Below are 18,780 nucleotides of genomic sequence, written 5' to 3'. Positions count from 1 at the left end.
TCTATTTTATATGGCTTTAAATGTAATTTGTTATTATGCAGCTTGAATACTGATCTGGTTGTCAAGGTAAGGGAGGCTGTGACAAGCAGATTACAATCACAGTAAATTGGACCTTGCGACAATATACTTTGGAGCAAGATGGAATGGCAAATTTTGGTTGATATGTCAAACAAAGGTTGTACCAAGATTGGGAATTGAAATAGATTTTTATTCAATTCTGGCATATCTTATAACTCTGCCAATGAGCTGCCAATCTGCTGAAACCCACAAGTGGGCATTTAATAGGAAATATGATGCACTGCTTCCAAGATAGAAGGTCGCTTGACAAGAACGCAGATGTAAAGAATCTGGAGTGGAGGTTACTTGGCATTTGAAATAGATTTTTTTCTTTTCTCTGGAGAAATCACAAGCACCATGAGGTGTACATCAATGTCTCTGCCCAGTTCTGATCCGTCCTTTAGTCAACAAAGGATATGTGATATGTGAATGATCTATGTGAAGTTTCCATTTTCTCCTCCTTGTGATATTATAGCTTCCTTCTGTGGTACTTGTGTGAATGAATTGCAGAAATCCTAGGGATATAGTGCTCTTGTATCACATCCCATGTGTTGGTGGTCTGATCTTGTTAATTAATATGGATATTTTAAAATAGAACAGCCATTATTTAGCCATTTAAGCAACAGTCAAGTGGAGTTTAGTAGCACAAACTGGCCTGCTGCAGGATCCAAAGCCCCAGTGATTTTAGTGCCAATTGTGCAGTGGTGAATTAGGACACAAAATGAAAGGTGAATTGTTTTATTATTTGGCTTAAGTTTTTATTTAGTTTTAACAGTTTTTTAATATCGCTGTCAAGGGTGTTTAAATAATTCACAACTGACACAGGCAACAAAGTTGAAACTGGAGTGTCCAGCTCCCAAAAGGGTGCTTTGGGGTTAGGCCCACTTTGCTGATTTTTTTTTTTATGGCCTCACCACCTTTTGTCTAGCAAGATAAGCTCTGTGTCCTGATCTGATAGTGTGAGTGTGATGGGAATTAGGTCAGTAGGATCTGCCCTACCATGTCACATTTCCTTTTCCATTTGCAGTTTTGTTTTTCTTTATGCCACTAGTTCACTTTGAAGTTGGAATGGGTATCGAGGAAGGAAATTTGTACCTGCATCCGCAGTCATCCCTAAACAATCAACTTATTGTCATAGTTTCAGGAATTTTACCGTTTCAAATGCTTGACATCACTCATTGGAAAACATTTCCTTCCTCGATCCAGAATGTGCTTTAGTTGTTTAACCGCTGAATAATCCATGGAGGCTTAAGGCATCAATAGAAAAAGAATGCTACAGAATTTGACAAGTGGTTAATGCACAATAGATGTATTATGTAGCTTTGGGAAGAAATATGATGTTGTAGATCGTGGCTTAAGTCAAAATGTTTCAGATATGTTTACTGAGGTACCTGGACAAATGTGCAAAAGCAATCTTGAATTGTGAATGTACATTCGGTCATATGATTTTAAGCTAATCCTTCAGGAGATTAAAAAAGTAAGTTACTTCAGCAACACGTATGTACTTAGATGCAAGCTCAGTAAGGAAGAGAATTAATAACAAGCTGCAGGTGACCCCCCCCCCCCCACTGGTATTATGACTGTTTAGGTAATGGAAATACACTCTTAGCGAATTCATAAATCACTATGCAAAAATATGAGATCTAGAATAAATTTGCTGTCAGTGAATTTATTTGAAAAGGAAAGTAAATAGTTTTTCATCTTCCATTTAATGATGCAGAGATAATGTGACTTTGTGTTAAGAAAAATAATGATATGCACCATTTTCTAGGAAAGCAAACCTTCATAACCCCACCTGTACCAGAGAGATAAAACATTCCAATCATATTTGTGGATCAGCAATACAAGTATCAAGTTGGTGTCAATTAATGTTTATTTGTAAAACAAAACTATTTAAGGGACGGATGTGGAAAGGGTTTCTGAAATCTTTCAAAAACAAAAAATAGCTGCAGGATTAAGAGCCAACTAGGTTTGAAGGTAAGTATGCACATTTGCAAATTTTAAAAAACTGGTTCTGAGCTTCACATGGGGACGTGAATATTTAATAAATAAGCTTGTCTGCTGGATGTCTGACTCCTGTTCCTTCCTGCATTTGAATTAGTTTTAAACAAAATCAGAACTGTAGAGCAGATGGCTTAGCCAGGGCATTGTGCACAGTAAAACTCTGTAATGTGACAAGCTCAAGACTCCAATTCCATGCAACAGATAATAGAGCACTACAAATGCAGGTGCTCTGGACTACTAGATGTTATTCCAATGAATACTCATAGTTTAATAAAGTTTTTAGTAAACTTAGTAAGTTTATAGGAAGCACAGGAAACAGAACACTGAGTTTCTGTAAAGCATGGAAAAGGCACTCACTCCATTGGTTTTCAGTGTTGGAAATGGGTTTAAAGGAGGTGTGGGAACCTGGGCTTTGGTACTTTGAGGGAATTATTGGCATCAGCACCCAGATACTGTACCAAGAAGTCAGGATTGACACACAAAGTGGATCATCAGAGTTTTTTCTGTGGACATTTGCCTCTGTAACAGTTACTGCATTTAACAGTGTTTTACTATAAGATAGAGGAGCTAAAGTAGGCCACTCAGCCTATCAATTATGCTCTGCCATTCGTTCATGGCTGATTTGTTATCCCTCTCAACCTCATTCTTCTTCCTCCATCGTAACCTTTGTCATCCTTAGTAATCAAGAACTTACAAACCTTCACCTTAAATATACCCAATGACTTGGCGTCCACACCAACCCTAGCTAAAGAAATTTCTCATCATCACTGTTCTTAAAGGACATCCTTCTGTTATGAGGCTGTGCCCTCCAATCCTAGACTCCCCCACTATAGGAAACATCCTCTCTACGTTCACTCTATTTGGGCCTTTCAATATTTGATAGATTTCAACAAGATCCTTCTTCATTCTTCTAAACTCCAGCAAGTACAGATGCAGAACCATCAAACACTCCTCGTACATTAGCCCTTTTATTCCCGGGATCATCCTTTGTGAAATGAGACTGTTGCCAAAAATGTGGCACTGCACAAGTAAAAGAAAATCACTATCTCTTAATTTCTGTTTGTATTAATGCTACCCATGCTTTTGTGCTAGAGCTTATAAAGTCTCTACAAACTTTGAAAATATGTAAATATAATTTTTTGAGTTAAAGTTACACAGTGTGGCGTCACTCTGTAAAACCATTTAAATATTCATTTCCCCCTTTCCTCACTTATCTGTCTCTACCATGATCTAAAATATTTAGAAAAGAAAATTACAATTTGCATCATTTTGGCTGTGGACCAAAAAGCTTGGATTTTATTACACCAGTATCATGCAGTCTCAGCGACAAAATGTTAGCTCCCATTTACTGCTGGCAGAAATTAGCCTCTAAGTGAATTGGGATCGCTCATGGGAGTGGTTGGAAATTTGAAGTTTTTAATATTTTAATGAATATGCTTTGGTGGTGAGGAACGGGGAAGGAGTGCATCCTTGTTTGCCTATGAAGAGTGAAAATTGAATTTCTTTTTAAGCCTACGTGTCCAGTTTTTGTCTTATCAATGTTCTGTATCTGTATACCCACTTTTCATGTCATTCACATTGTTGGTTTTGATGTATTGCTTTGAAAGTGTAAACAGTTTTTTTTTCTAAAGGGCTTAAAAGTTTACGGTAACAGCTTTGAAATTCCCTTTTGTTATTTTAGCAGCATCTTCACTATATTAGTTATGTTGCCTTTAATCTGCAGCTACTCAACTGAGAGCTGTTTAATCAGCGAAGGGAAACAGTGTTCATGTGCACAGTTAGATATCTAATCTCAGGGGCAGAATCTGATATAGTTATTGATATTTTTAAGAAGAAAAAATACTTTAGAATTGTGTTTCTGTCCGAAATGTTTGAGGATATCTCAATGTCAATATCATCAGGTTGTGTTCCAGGATTACAAGTTACAAGTTTAAGCTGATCATCCTTAGAGCAATGAATTTCTTTTGGGCAAAAGACAGCTCTCGCCGCCTCCTAAGAAATTTCCTTCTGTGACTGTTTGAAATTAGCATTTCTGAATCCATCCACAGTGCATACAATAGTAGCTTTAAACAAAATGATTTATACTCTAGTTCCCCTTGATACCTCTGTTCTCAATTTCTTTCAAAGAACCACACAAGTTAAGATTTAATCTTTAGGAGAGATGTCTAGTGAGATTAGGAACAGGCAAAGCACCAAAAGAAGATGATGGGCTTCATCCTGGCATGTTTCCATTCCATTTATGGATACAGTGTCTTGAAAGAGTATTCACCCTCACAGCTATTTTCACATTTTACTATCTCATTTTCTAAATATAAAATGTATTGAAGTAGGATTTTTTGAACTAATCTACAAAACATTGTGCATCATTCAAATCAAAATAAAAATTCCAAAACCTGTCAACAATATACTAAGTATTAAAAACTAAAATTGTGAGGCTGAAAAAGTATTCACCCTTTCCTCAGATGCAGTACAGTGCTTTGGAAAAAATATTCAGTGCTCAACCCTTCATTCACTTAAATCAGTATTGCAACCATTGATTTTGATTAATTTCACTGAGAATTTTTATTTGTGAATCACAAGCTCCTTTTTTCACAGTAGAGCCCCAAAACACAGGGACAATTGTAAAGCACGAAAAACTTAAAAATTCAAAAACTGAAATGTCAGCAGTTCAAAATTATTCATTCGTCTTTGCTCATTACTTAGTTGAATCACCCCTCGCTGCTATTACAGCCAGTAGTCTTTTTGGATAAGTCTCTATTGGCTTTGCACAACATGATGGACCAAGATTTGCCCATTCTTCTTTACAAAATTGCTCAAGCTGTGCTAGGTTAGTTGGAGAGTGTTAGTGGACAACAATCTAGAGATCTTGCCAGAGGTGTTCAATCAGGTTAAAGTCAGCGCTCTGACTGGGCCACTCTAGGACATGAATTTTCTTCCTTTGCCACTCCATGGTTGCTTCAGAAGTGTGCTTTGGGTTGTTATCCTGCTGAGAGACAAACTTTCTTCCCAGTTTAAGCTTTCTGGCAGAGGAAAGTGGGCTTTTATCCAGGATGTCTCTGTATTTAGCAACATTCATCATCCCATCAATCCTGATCAGATTTCCAGTCCCTGTTGCTGAAAAGCATTTCCATAACATGATGCTACCTCCACCACACTTTACAGTAGGGATGGTGATATCTGGCTGATGCACAGTATTAGATTTATGCCGCACATACTGCTTTTTTAAAAAAAAAATCATATCCTTGCCTGTAAAGTCTTTACAAAGCATCACTTAAAACAGAAGTCACCAACCTTTTTTGCACCGCAGGCCGGTTTAATATTGATAATACTCTTGCGGACGGGCCGACAATTTAGTTTACGTGGCTATCAGCACTTGCTTCTGTCCTGCTTGCTCACATTTTTTCCGCTCAAAAAACTCAATGGGTTTGTCTTTAAGTGCAGGGTGCTTGGACTTAAGGTGCCGAAGCAGTTTTCATTGCCTCATTAGACAGCCTCCAGGCCCAAACTCCAGCCTCCCACCTGCCCACTGCCAGATGCCTTGGCCAGCTGTGGCTGGTCGTGGGTAGGATGAGAGGACAAGGTCAGGGCCGGAGGTCCCCGTGGCCGGGGCCGGGGCCGTGGCGGTTGCAGTCTGGAAAGAGCAACCGACCGAGCGAAGAGTGTGACAGGGCGTACGCCTGCCCTCCCCCCCCCCCCCCCCCCCCCCGTAAGATCTATCGGCTGACAAAAGATTGACTTGAGGGATGACTTTCAGTAGATCGCAGCGAGGTAGCTGCTCTGCTACTTATGAAACCCTGAGCCCGAATTAGGTCATCTGCGAATATTTTAGCACCGGGTTCCCCACGAACATTCGGTGTGGTAAACAGGTTTAGAGGTTGCGCCCATCTGTCCGCACTCCAGGCCAGTAGCAACTGCACTTCTCACTGGCCGCACGAGGCCATCACTGTGTTTAGGCGACTGCTGACCTTGCGTGCGTTCAAGTTCAACAGTGGGTGTGACAGGGAATGAGAAAAGGTGCAGCTGACTCATACCGTTTCATATCGCCAAATCATAGTTTCCTCGTGGCCCGGTAGCACATGCTTTGCGGCCCAGTACCGGTCCGCGGCCCACTGGTTGGGAACCATTGACTAAAAAGATACTGCAAAAGAAGGTCTGTAGTTGAATAAGACTAAAGTAAAACTTTTTGGCCTCAATACTAATCAGTACGTGTGACATAATTCTAATACTGTGCATCAGCCAGAAAACACCTTCCCTACTGTAAAGTATGGTTGAGGTAGCATCGTGCTGTGGGGATGCTTTTCAGCAGCAGGGTCTAGTAATCTGGTCAGGATTGATGGGAAAATTAATGCTGATAAATACAAAGAGATCCTGGATAAAAACCTGCTTGCCTCTGCCAGAAAGCTTAAACTGGGGAGGAAGTTTGTCTTTCAGCAGGACAACGACCCAACACACACTGCCTGGAATGGTTTTAAATAAAGAAAATAGATGTCTTTGAGTGGTCCAGTTAGAGTCCTGACCTTAAAGTGACCGAAAATCTCCGGCAAGACTACCCCCCAACTAACCTGGCACAGCTTGAGCAATTTTACAAGGAGGAATGGGCAAATCTTGCTCCATCACATTGAGCAAAGATAATAGATTTCTCCCAAAAAAAAGATACTGGCTATAATAGCTGTGAGAGATGATTCAACTGAGCATAGGGGAATTAATGCTTTTGAACTGCTAGTATTTCGGTTTTCCAATTTTTAGTTTTTCATGCTTTAAAATTTTCCCTGTTTTTTGGCTGTACTGTGGAAAAGGAGCATGTGATTCACAAGTAAAACTTCTCAGTTAAATTGCTCAAAAGCCCTGGTTATAATCCTCATTTATGTGAACAAAGGGCTGGGGGCTGAATACTTCTACAAGGCACTGTATGTGACAGGTTCACATGGAAACTAAGTAAACTCTATGCGGTGGACTGACAAATAATGATGACTTACTTTGAGAACACAATCTGTTTAATTGCAAACTTTACTTAGTGCTTTTGAGAATCTAATATAAAATACAGAAGAGACTTTGGAATGTGGGAAATGAATTGTGGCTTATGTCAAGATTCTTGACCTTATACATTTTGAATATGTCCCTGATGATTTGTTACCAACAAATTGTTGAAATTATTACTTCCACTAATGTTTAATTACACTAGTAGTTGAAATGTGTTATTTGAGATAAATAATTAATTAAAAAGCATTTTCTGGAATTAAAAATGGAGCACGTTATACATGACACATCATATAGCATCTGCAGAGGGAGAGTAAAACATAAACTGCTGGTACAACTCAGTGATCGAGCAGCATCTTCGGAGGCAAAGGGATGGTTGATGTTTCAGGTTGAGACCCTACATCAACACTAAGTGAGAAATAGAGTTGATGCTTTGTACTCTTGCTGGGACCCCTCTCATAGTCATGAATGTTGGAGAAGCATATTCAATCTATTGTCTTTAATAAGCCTTTGAATTGTTCATTGATATTCTCAAGTTCCCCTTGCTCTTCAGTCTCCATTAATCATGGCTGACACACTCATATTTACATTACTGTATTCCTTCATCATTTTGGGAATCAGAGTCATTCATTGTAGCCTAAAGCCAAGTTACAAGACTGTGGTTAACATTGCCATTTGAATTCTTGTATGGTATCTGCATGTCTTAAATTCAGTTTATTGTAACTCCTTGTGACTGGAATGTACACTGTAGATTACGATTAGAATTCTGCTTTAATCCTTTATATATACTTCTGTTTTGTGGGACTTCAAACTTGGTTCATATACGTGTATTAGAAACATAGAAAACCTCCAGCACAATACAGGCCCTTCGGCCCACAAAGCTGTGCCGAACGTGTCCTTACCTTAGAACTACCCATAGCCCTCTGTTTTTCTAAGCTCCATGTATCCATCCAGGAGTCTCTTAAAAGACCCTATCGTATCCACCTCCACCACCACCGGCAGCCCATTCCATGTACTCGCCACTCTCTGCGTTTTAAAAAAAAAAACAACTTACCCCTGACATCTCCTCTGTTCCTACTTGCAAGCACCTTAAAAATATGCCCTCTCATGGTAGCCATTTCAGCCCTGGGAAAAAGCCTCTGACTGTTCACACAATAAATGCCTCTCATTATCTTGTACACCTCTGTCAGGTCACCTCTCATCCTCTGTCACTCCAAGGAGAAAAGGCCGAGTTCACACAACCTTTTCTCATAAGGCATGCTCCCTAATCCAGGCAACATCCTTGTAACTCTCCTCTACACCCTTTCTATGGTTTCCACATCTTTCCTGTAGTGAGACTACCAGAACTGAGCAGAATACTCCAAGTGGGGTCTGACCAGGGTCCTATATAGCTGGAACATTACCTCTCATCTCTTAAACTCAATCCCATGATTGATGAAGGCCAATGCACCACATGTGTTCTTAACCACAGAATCAACCTGCATAGCTCTTTATAGTTCTTTGTTTCCCCAATTATCTTGTGAAATCCTGTCCGCCTACCGCAATTACCGTAGATGTCGGATTATAAGCCGCTACTTTTTTCCCACATTTTGAACAGCTTTGAACACTGCGGCCTTTACTACGGTGCGGCTAATGCATGATTTTTTTTCATGCCGCCAAAAACATTTTGCCTCGTAACAGTAGACCAATAAAATTGATGAGTAGTTCACAGAGGTCCAATGAAATTGTACAATAAATCAAGCGCACTTTCACAATTAAATTATTGTAAATCAGTCATTTGTACTCACCCTCATCAACATGGAAAACACTCGAAGAAAAGCATTGTGCTGCCTTTATGGCAGTTATTTAGTTTATAATATTTTCGCTTAGTAATTCATTTGTTAGTATTTTCTATTTAAAGTTAGAAGTGTTTTAACTATATTTGTTTTCTGTACTACATCCCGGGATGCTATGACATCACATCCAATTTCGCCGCATCTTGTGGGAAATACCGGTTTGCGATAAACGGGAAGGTGGGGGGGAGGGAGCACATTAGCCGAGCGAAAACGCTGCTTTTAAGTTAAAGGCAATCAATAACTTTTCCTGGTAGGCTGCAGTATATATATTTTTTACCAGTCGTTAGGAGATATTGGAATGTTGTTCAGTAAAAAAGTATACGCAACGTAATTTGTGTGTTACCGATACATATGTATATTTAAAAGTAGCCGCGTTACAGGCACGGTTCGAAAAAGAGCATTTGCAATATGTATTTGTTTATGTTACCATATGGATTTAATTAAAAGTTAAAAAATCCTCACGTGTAATATCTTTCTGTGTAAATATCTCATATTACAACGTGGGACACCTGCGGCCTAAAATCCGGTGCGGCTTGTAGAAGTACAAAATTGATTTTCTTTCTAAAATTAGAGCCAGCGGCTTTTAATCAGGTGTGCTCTGTAGTGCGAAATCTACGGTAGTAAAGGAAATTTTAAAATGGTAAAAGGCTTCAAACTAATAAATGATGATTGATAGGCTAATTAACCAATTGAGCAATTCCGTTCTTCCATATCATGGTCATCTGTGATCTCACTCCAAAAACCCCCATTTCTTGTTATTTTTAAGAACATAAGAGATAGGAGCATGAGTAGGTCATTGGCCTGACAAGCCTGTTCTGCCATTCAACAAGATCATGGCTGATCTTGCCATGTACTCCTCTGCACATACCTGCCTTTTCCCCATAACCCTTAATTACCCTTCTCTGCAAAAATCTATCCAACCTTGACTTAAACATACTTACTGAGGTAGCCTCCACTTCTTCATTGAGCAGAGAATTCCACAGATTCACCACTCTCTGGGAAAAGCAGTTCCTCCTCATCTCCAACCTAAATCTACTCACCCGAATCTTGAGGTTATGTCCCCCAGTTCTAGTCTCACCCACCAGTGGAAACAACTTTCTTGCCTCTGTCATATCTATCCCTTTCATAATTTTACATGCTTCTATAAGATCTCCTCTCATTTTTCTGAACTCCCACAAGTACAGTCCCAGGCGATTCAATCTCACCTCATAGTCTAACCCCCCCCCCCCCCCCCAGTCTCTGGAATCCACCTGGTGAACATCCTCTGCACCGCCTGCAAAGCCAGTATATCCTTCCTCAAGTAAAGACACCAGAACTGCACGCAGTACTCCAGGTGCAGCCTCACCAGTACCATGTACAGTTGCAGTATAACTTCCCTGCTCTTAAATTCAGTCCCTTGAGCAATGAAGGCCAACATTCCATTTGCCTTCTTGATAGCCTGCTGCACCTGCAAGCGAACCTTTTGTGATTCATGCACCAGCACTCCCAAGTCCCTCTGTATAGCAGCATGCTGTAAATTTTTACCATTTAAATAATAATCTGCTCTTTCATTTTTCCTTCCAATTTTTAAATGTTTAACAACAAGGATGCACCAATCTCAGATTTTAAATTAACTATTATCCCAGCATCACCTGCCTCTTATGACAGAGTTCCAAATCTTCACCATTCTGTCTGTGAAGTATTGCTTTCTAATTTGGTTTCTCATCAAACCAGGTTCTCAATGGTTTGATCAGCAGTAATGATTTCTCTTTACCTGCCTAATTACCTCTTCCAGCTATCTGAATGTAGCGACAGTGCATGGCCAAATTACCTCATAATTATCTGCTGCTGCTTGTGAAATTAAGCATTTGGTCTCTCTTCCTTCCTTTGATCAACACCCAATCCACGCGTGCCAAATCAGGCACCATGGTTCTGGAAGAAATTCTCAGAAATTTATTCCTTAGGAATTGCCTCTAACCAACATCAACATTTTCCTGCTTGGAATATATCCTCATTGTACCTTTAAGGAATAGCCTTGATACAAGTAGCTACTGAACACCAAGATCCCATGTGAGTACTTATAGCAAAGCATTACACTCTCAAGCTTTAGTTTGACTTGGTAGAGTAGGAATAAGTGTCAGGAATGTGACATTAGCATTTATTGGTAGTTATCACAGCTTAACAGATAAATAACATGTCGTCTTAAAACATAACAAAACTTAGCAACACACACAAAATGCTGGAGGAACTCAGGCCGGGCAGCATCTATGGAAAAAAGTACAATCAACATTTCGGGCCAAAACCCTTTGGCAGATGCTACCTGGCCTGCTGAGTTCCTCCAGCATTTTGTGTGTGTGTTGCTTGGATTTTCAGCATCTGCAGATTTTCTCTTGTTGGTGATGGGAAAACTTACTTCTCACCTTGTTTTTTCACACCTTTCTGCAGTTTGAGCGGCAGGATCCTGTAAATGGACGGATCACAGAGCGTCAGTTTGGACGAATGCTTTTGGCGTACAGTGGCGTGCAGTCCAAGAAACTTAAAGCGATGTTGAAAAGCATCAAAAAGCAATTCAAGGATGCAGAGGTAAGGACCTGGCACGATTGGCCTGCATGCTGATGTGAAGATACTGATGGCTTATTTTTTGTGCTGAAGGGTGCACCCTAATCCCCACTCTTCATAACCAGTCCAGAAAAACTGAAAGCATTGTGGATTTCTTTTGTGATAGCTAAGTACTAGCATATTACAGATGACTCCAAGAGGACCACAACTTTGTCATGGTTTGGAGGCTTGCATGCCTCAATGACCCAGAGAACAAAGTAGGCTGGAGTCACAGCTTTGTGCTTTGACTCTTGGTTAGGTCACCTATGCCAAACAGGTCAGAGGCTAGAGGCCAGACTCTGTGGTTCAGGGTTCAGCTCAGGGTTAACAACCCTGACTGGTAAAACAAAATTATAATGGAAATAGCAACAAAGAATCTTTTCTCATCTGAGTGACCAAGGACGGAAATGGATGGAGGACCTTCATTGTTGACCTAAGTACCAGCAGCGTAACAGGCAGTAAGTATGGCAACTTTTTCATCATTTTTTTGAGTCAGAACATTTTGAGATCCTCTACTGGAAGGATTTGTTTAGGGGGTGCTTTATTTGAGAGCAGTCTGAGTTAAATATGATCCATTCAGACTTACTAAGAGGTTAATTTACCTTTCATTTCATTTCCCATACTGGCCAGATTTCAAAGACCATTCAATTTTCTGCAACTGTAACTGTGAATTAAAATGCAGAATTCAGATTAAGAATTCTGACTGTTTTAAAAATATGCAATTTAGGAGCAAATGACTTGGCCATATAAACGTGCTGCACCACTCTATCAGACCATAGCTGGTCTGATTTAACCTCAGCTCCAAGTTCCTGTCTACCCTTGGTAATATTTTTTCCTTTTTTTAATCTAGAAATTATCTGTCTTAAAATATTAAAATATGTATTGTCATTGCTGTTTAAAGAAGATGTCTCAAATCTCATGACCCTCTGAGAGAAGAAAATACTGCCTCATCTCAATCTAAAATTAGCAACACATATTTTTGAATTATAGTCTTAGTTCAAGATTCTACCACAAGTGGAAACATGCTCTCCATATCCACCACGTAAAAACCTCTCATGGTTATGTATGTTTTAATCAAGTCTCTTAAATTCTGGCAGGTATAAAGCTATCCCAAGCAACTTTTCCTCATAAGATAACCTATTCGCTCCTGATATTAACTCAGTAACTCTTCCCTGAACTGCTTTCAGTCTTTTGTTAAATAAGGTAACCTATTGTAAGCAGACTATCAGACATGGTCTCAGGAATACCTGATATAACAGAAGAAAAACCTTACTATTTTCTTGTTCTGTTTCCTGAGCATTGTGTGATAATATTGTTTTCTTTCCAAAATAATTCATTAGACATACATACTATCCTCTTGTGAATTATACAGTAGGACATCATGAACTCTCTGCATTTCAGAATTTCACAATCTCTCACCATTTAGGTGTTTCTATTTTTTTGTCACTTTCACATTTCTCCACTAATACTCTGTCAGATTTTTGTCAGTTCGTGTAACTAATTTATATACCTTATGGCACTTTACGTACAAATTACCTCCAGAAGAGTAGTGTCAAATACCTTTAAACTTCAACTCAATTAATTTATCATTGGTGTAACATCTGTGTTCGTAAGGAGCAACAAACAATCTGCTGGAGAAACTCTGGGTTGAGCAGCATTTGTGATGAGAAAGGAATTGTCGATGTGTTGGGCATAACCCTGCATCATTCCTTTACAAATAGGGAAATGAGTTATCATTCAGAATTTAAAAGCAAACACGAGGAAATCTGCAGATGCTGGAAATTCAAGCAACATACACAAAATGCTGTTGGAACACAGCAGGCCAGGCAGCATCTATAGGGAGAAGCACTGTCGACGTTGGCCCGAAACGTCGACAGTGCTTCTCCTTATAGATGCTGCCTGGCCTGTTGCGTTCCACCAGCATTTTGGTGTGTTGCTATCGTTCAGAATTGACATTTTCTCTGTAACTGGTAGTTGGGCACCAAAATAAATGTAGTAAAGTCTGACAGCTGCAGGTTTTGTAACAGCAAATTACTCATCAGTTCCATTAGAATTCCATTCGTGATATTATTCTGAGCTAACCCTATCCCCTCATTCTCCTAACCATTTCTTAGTTTTCCAAAATGGGATTCCATTTCAATGCATTCTGATTGGGCAGCGAACTGACTAAGCTAAGAGCTTAGCTATGCATTATTGTTTTAATACAGACCACTAACCATACTTTTCCAGTAACCATTAGTTAACAAGTTTATAAGTTATGTATGCAACAATGTAGTGATTCAGCACTTATCCAGAGAAAAGGTTAATGTGATCTTTCACAAAGTTACAAACTTCAGCTGATTCTGCCAATTGAAGTAGGTGATATAATTTACGCTCTTAGATAAATAGGATTCAAGGATTTGAAGTACGTTTATTATGAACAAATTATACAACCTTGAGATTTGTCTGCTTACAAGCAGCCACAAAACAATGTAAACTTAAATTCACTGGACCAATAACCACTCCACAAACAGTTCTTTACTTTATCCTTTTCACCAGTTTATTTGTCCGAACTCAGCCGGCGAGAGACGCAGAGCCCAACACCAGAGGGACAGAGTTCCTCTCCTCCTGGGGTCTCGTATCGGACTTCTGTCTAACATGCAGATGCGTTACAATTTATAGAACATGAAAGACAAAAAGCACGTAGTTCAACTGTTATTCCCACCAAGTCTGCTGAAGCAAAATTTAATTGATTAGATAAGAGAGACCACTAATCAAGGTTTTAATTATAGATGGATGTACTGTCCAGTCCTTATCAGTTATTCCCTTTGCTAGTCCCAGACTTAATTACAGACATATGTTCATTCCTGCCTTGTCAGTGAGTCCTCCCTTTTCCTAAACAAACGAGGGTACTTAGCTCAATTCATGCGAAACCATAAGGCAGGATGTGTGTGACCAGTAAGCAGAATCCAACCCCCATAAGGGACATCTGCAAGGTCGTTAGTCTGAAACCAGCCTCAGGCGGATCACTCAGAGCAGAATAAACCGAAGTTTGTATGCAATTTTAACCCATTATTTACAAGAGTCCAAGAATCATTTCTTACCTCACCAATACCCTTAAAACTTCATCAGCAAGAAATCCAAAAAAAACCAATTTTAAAAAAAGACCCAACAGAGAAAGAGAAAAAACCCAAATCATGCAAACAATAGAAGCAAGCAACAATATTCCGAACCAAATTGAGTCCATGGATTCGAATCCCTGGAATATCCGGGGTAGGCTCATAGCATCAGTCTCCGTTCATCATATTAGCAGAGCAAATCGCTGTGAAGCTTACAGACATGAAACGCAGTAGCTGGAGCAGTCTCATAGCTTCAGCACCACGGAGAGAGGAGTGAACCTCACCGAATAGCAAGCGATATCTGCCCAGCCCTTGCATCTGGTTCCAGCACCCTGCCTTTTCAATCTATCTGGGCCAGCATTTAAATTGTCCAAACACTGGATCGTGCCTCACATTAGGACCCGTGCCCCAGCACAGCAATACATTCTGAGCGTGGAGCTGTGTTCTTCCCCATTATTGAGCATGCACTTGGACAGAGAAACATAGGAGACTGCTGATGCAGAAATCTGGAGCAACACAACAAATTGAAGGAACTCAGGCCAGGAATTCAGCAATTCAAAACCCTTTATCTGAACCACATAATCCAAAATATTCAACTGTCCATTTCCCTCCATTGATGCTGTCTGGCCTGCTGAGTTCCTCCAATTTTTTTTAATGCATTGCATCACATTGTACAGCACTATAAAGGCCAGTTTCTCTCTGAACACTCGGTGAAATACAGACCCTTGTGAATTTTAGCAGCATATACCACTTCAATTTTATGGGCTAAATTTGAGTTTATGTGAGTGTGTTTTGACCTGTCAAGAGAATTAGCACATTTACAGTAGTCTGAAGTAGCAAGAGAACCACTGTGATTACATGAAGCATTTTACTACCTAATTTAAGCTGTATTTACGTAACTGAGAAGCACTCTCACTGCTTCCTACTTTTGTTTGAACTCAACTACCGGTACTTCCACTGAAGAAAAAAGATTATTGTTCATTGATTTGAATTTTATGAAGATCTGCATTTATTCAATAAACTTTCCCCTTCTCCAAACATGAACACTCAGATCTAGGAAGAAAACAGTAGGGAATCTGAGATTCCAGGTAGATTAACTGAAACCTGCTCCTTTTGTGTTATGGTTTTTTACGTATATGAGCTCATATTTTATTATGACATGGAAAGCTGTTTGTTCCATCAAGTCGCTGTATCACCCCCATTCACCAACCTTTTCCTATAATTTCTTTTTTCTCACATTCGCATCAACTCTGTACTGATTTCTTTCTTGCCATTTGCCTAACAAGGAGTAATTGGACAGCTAAATTAACCTCGCAACCAGCACGTCCTTGGGAACATAGAAGGACCTCAGAAACCCATGTGACTACAAAGAGAACATGTAAACTCTCCACAGACAGCACCTGAAGCTAGGAGTTTTGGAGCAGTGTAGCAGTAATCCTGACTCTGTGCCACTCTGTTGCTTTTTCTTGCTATTTTGTCTATCTAAAATATCTTTATTTTTCTGTGCCTATGGCATTTCACTTTTAGAAATATTTATTTAATTCAAAGTGGCACCAATACATAGAGAAATCTATTGACCCATTTTCTCGAATACAGCATGACCTGCCACCTTATCTTTAAAACTTGGTTCTGTGGTTTCTCCATTTCACAATAAAGGTAGATCAACATGGATTCTCAGATTCTGCTATCCATTGTATTATTTATTAGGAATTCCTCCTTTTGTAAACTAAATTGTTGGGCAAATGGTGCTTGTGTATGCTGAGGTGTTTTCAATAATAAAAGAGAATTAGCATTTTAGTGCAACACTTTGGTGCTAGAATACAACTTTGATTTTGTAAAGTTTTGATAGATGTTCCATTTTCCATAATTACTTTAGAAACTTCTTAATATAGAATGTAGAGATGCACAGAGCCTAGCTCTCTGGTGTCCGAAGAGAGATCCATAGCATCCTGTTTAAAACAATTAACCAAAATTAATACAGAAACAGGAAGGTAAAATGCAGAGAGAGCCATAAATCATCTTAAGTATCAGTGTTCCATTTCCAGCAAATTCCTATCATTTCATCACTATGACCTCCTGTGGTAAAGTGTCGAGAAACACATTGTATTAACGAGAATTACATTATACCAGGTAAAATATTTCACAGCGATGGAGCTTTGGCCAGTTGAATTTACTTGTCTGATATTTGAACCAGTGACAGTTTTTGGCTGCACTCTAATAAAGCAGTGATATCACAGTCATGGAGTTATACAACTCATCCATGTAAGCCAAGATGCCTTCCTGAGCCGGTTGCATTTGGCCCATACCCCTCCTAACCTTCCCTATCTGTGTACCTGTTCAAATGTTTTCTAAACACTATAATTATCCCCACACCTACGACTTTCTCTGGCAGTTCATTCCATATACCCACTAACCCCTAGGAAAAGGTTGTCTCTCGGGTTCTCCGGCTAAACCTATGTCCTCTAGTACTGGACTTTTATTCTGGGGAAAAAAGGACAGTGATCATCCATCTAATCTGTGTCTGTCATAATCTTATAAACCTCGATAAGGTCACCCCTCTGCCTGTTTTGCTCCAAGGGAAACAAGCCTGGCCTTTCCCATCCCACTTCATAAGCCATCAAGTCCTGACAACATTTTTTGTTAATCTACTCTGCATCTTTTATTAATCACATTGATATTCTGAAATTGGGTTGCATTATGTTAAATTGTGTAATGCTGGTAGTTATAGTGAGAGTCAGAGAGTATTACGGCATGGAAGCTGCCTCCTCAGGCCAACTTGTACATGCCAACCAAGGCACTCACCTAAGCTAGTCACATTTGCCCATGTTGGCATATATGTCTCAAAACTTTCCTATTCATGTACTTGCCCGATTGTCTCAAAGTACCAGGGGGGATTTGAAATTTTATTCATATATTTAATTTAAATAATTTTCAGCTGTTTTTAAATGTCTAACAGAGATACCGAAAAACAGAAACAAGCCTTTGACAATAGGAACACTCGTAGACTTTAAGGCGTTCTGGGGCAGGGCCCTGAGATATATGATTGGGAGCCCCGGTTAACAATCGTGGCCCATTATTCATACACGAGATTACAGTAGAACTGGGGATCAAAGTCATTTAGCCGATGCTTGACTGCAATTAGTCAGTACAATTATGGTGGTATCACTATACATGATGGGGTGGGTTGGGTGATCATTGAGCACAAATCCAGGGTCAGACTGAGCACGGTCCAGCCATTGTTTACATCAACAATCGCTGTCAAATTTAATGTATTAGTTATGGATAGTTTGTATAGAATGCCAGTCTGGCACTAGATAGAATTTTCATTTATATTTTACAATGTTTCAATTTTATCTGAATTTCTGTCACTAAAAATACTGACATAGCACTATCTCCTGAGAATCTCTTCTCTAATATCCTTCATGATTGACTACCTTACTGCACAGAGATTCTCTTTGGGAGCTTCTGTATTATACTATATGAAACTATATTATATCTCTGTCACTTCTCAAACAGCTGCCTTCTCAGTGCCTCGACTTTCTTAGAAGTTTGCTTAGATTTGGCATGTCAACAAAAACTTTGATAATTGTCTATAGATGCACAGGGGAAAGTATCCTATCTGATTGCATCATGGCTTGGTATGGAAATATCAATCCTCAGGAATGGAAAAGTCTACAGAAAGTGGTGGATACAGCCCAGTCCATCACAGGCAAGGCCCTCTCCCTTAATGAGCATACTTACACGAAGAGCAGCATCTATCATCAAGGACCCCCACCATCCAGGCTGTAACTTCATTTCCCTAAAATCATCAAAGGTACAGAAGCTCTGGGTCCCACACCAGCAGTTTCAGGAACAGTTATTATCCTACAACTATCAGACTCCTGAACCAGCACAGATAACTTCAATCACCACTATTCTGAACTAATTCTACAACCTATGGCCTCACTTTCAAGAACTTCTTACAATTCCTTTTCTCAGTATATTTTTATTTCCACAGTTTGTCTTTTGCATGTAGGTTGTTTGTCAGACTTTATTTAAGTATAATTTTTTAAATAATATTTTGTTCTACTTTCTTTCCTTAAATGCTTGCAAGAAAATTAATCTCAAGGTAGTATATTGCAACATATATGATAATAATTTACTTTGAACTTTGAACATCCTCTGTCATTTTGTTTCTTGTTTTCCTCTTGGGAAAAACATCAGCTTCTGGTATGTTAGCATCAAAGTTTTAA

The 18,780-nt window shown here is 39.4% G+C and overlaps 1 protein-coding gene across 3 annotated transcripts in view; it reads left to right on the top strand.

Moving 5' to 3' along the window:
- Window positions 1-18,780, top strand: part of micu1 (mitochondrial calcium uptake 1) — a 130,688-nt gene that overhangs the window by 93,395 nt on the left and 18,513 nt on the right. For all 3 annotated transcript variants that reach the window (XM_073025386.1, XM_073025384.1, XM_073025385.1), the window contains one exon: window positions 11,298-11,435. In XM_073025386.1, the coding sequence (XP_072881487.1) occupies window positions 11,298-11,435 (138 nt within the window). The remainder of the gene's footprint in view (window positions 1-11,297; window positions 11,436-18,780) is intronic.

The sequence above is a fragment of the Hemitrygon akajei genome, chromosome 21, assembly GCF_048418815.1.
Source record: "Hemitrygon akajei chromosome 21, sHemAka1.3, whole genome shotgun sequence".
Taxonomy (NCBI): Eukaryota; Metazoa; Chordata; class Chondrichthyes; order Myliobatiformes; family Dasyatidae; genus Hemitrygon; species Hemitrygon akajei.
The sequence above is the reverse complement of the archived record's forward strand: the minus strand, read 5'-3'. Positions and strand labels throughout refer to the sequence as shown.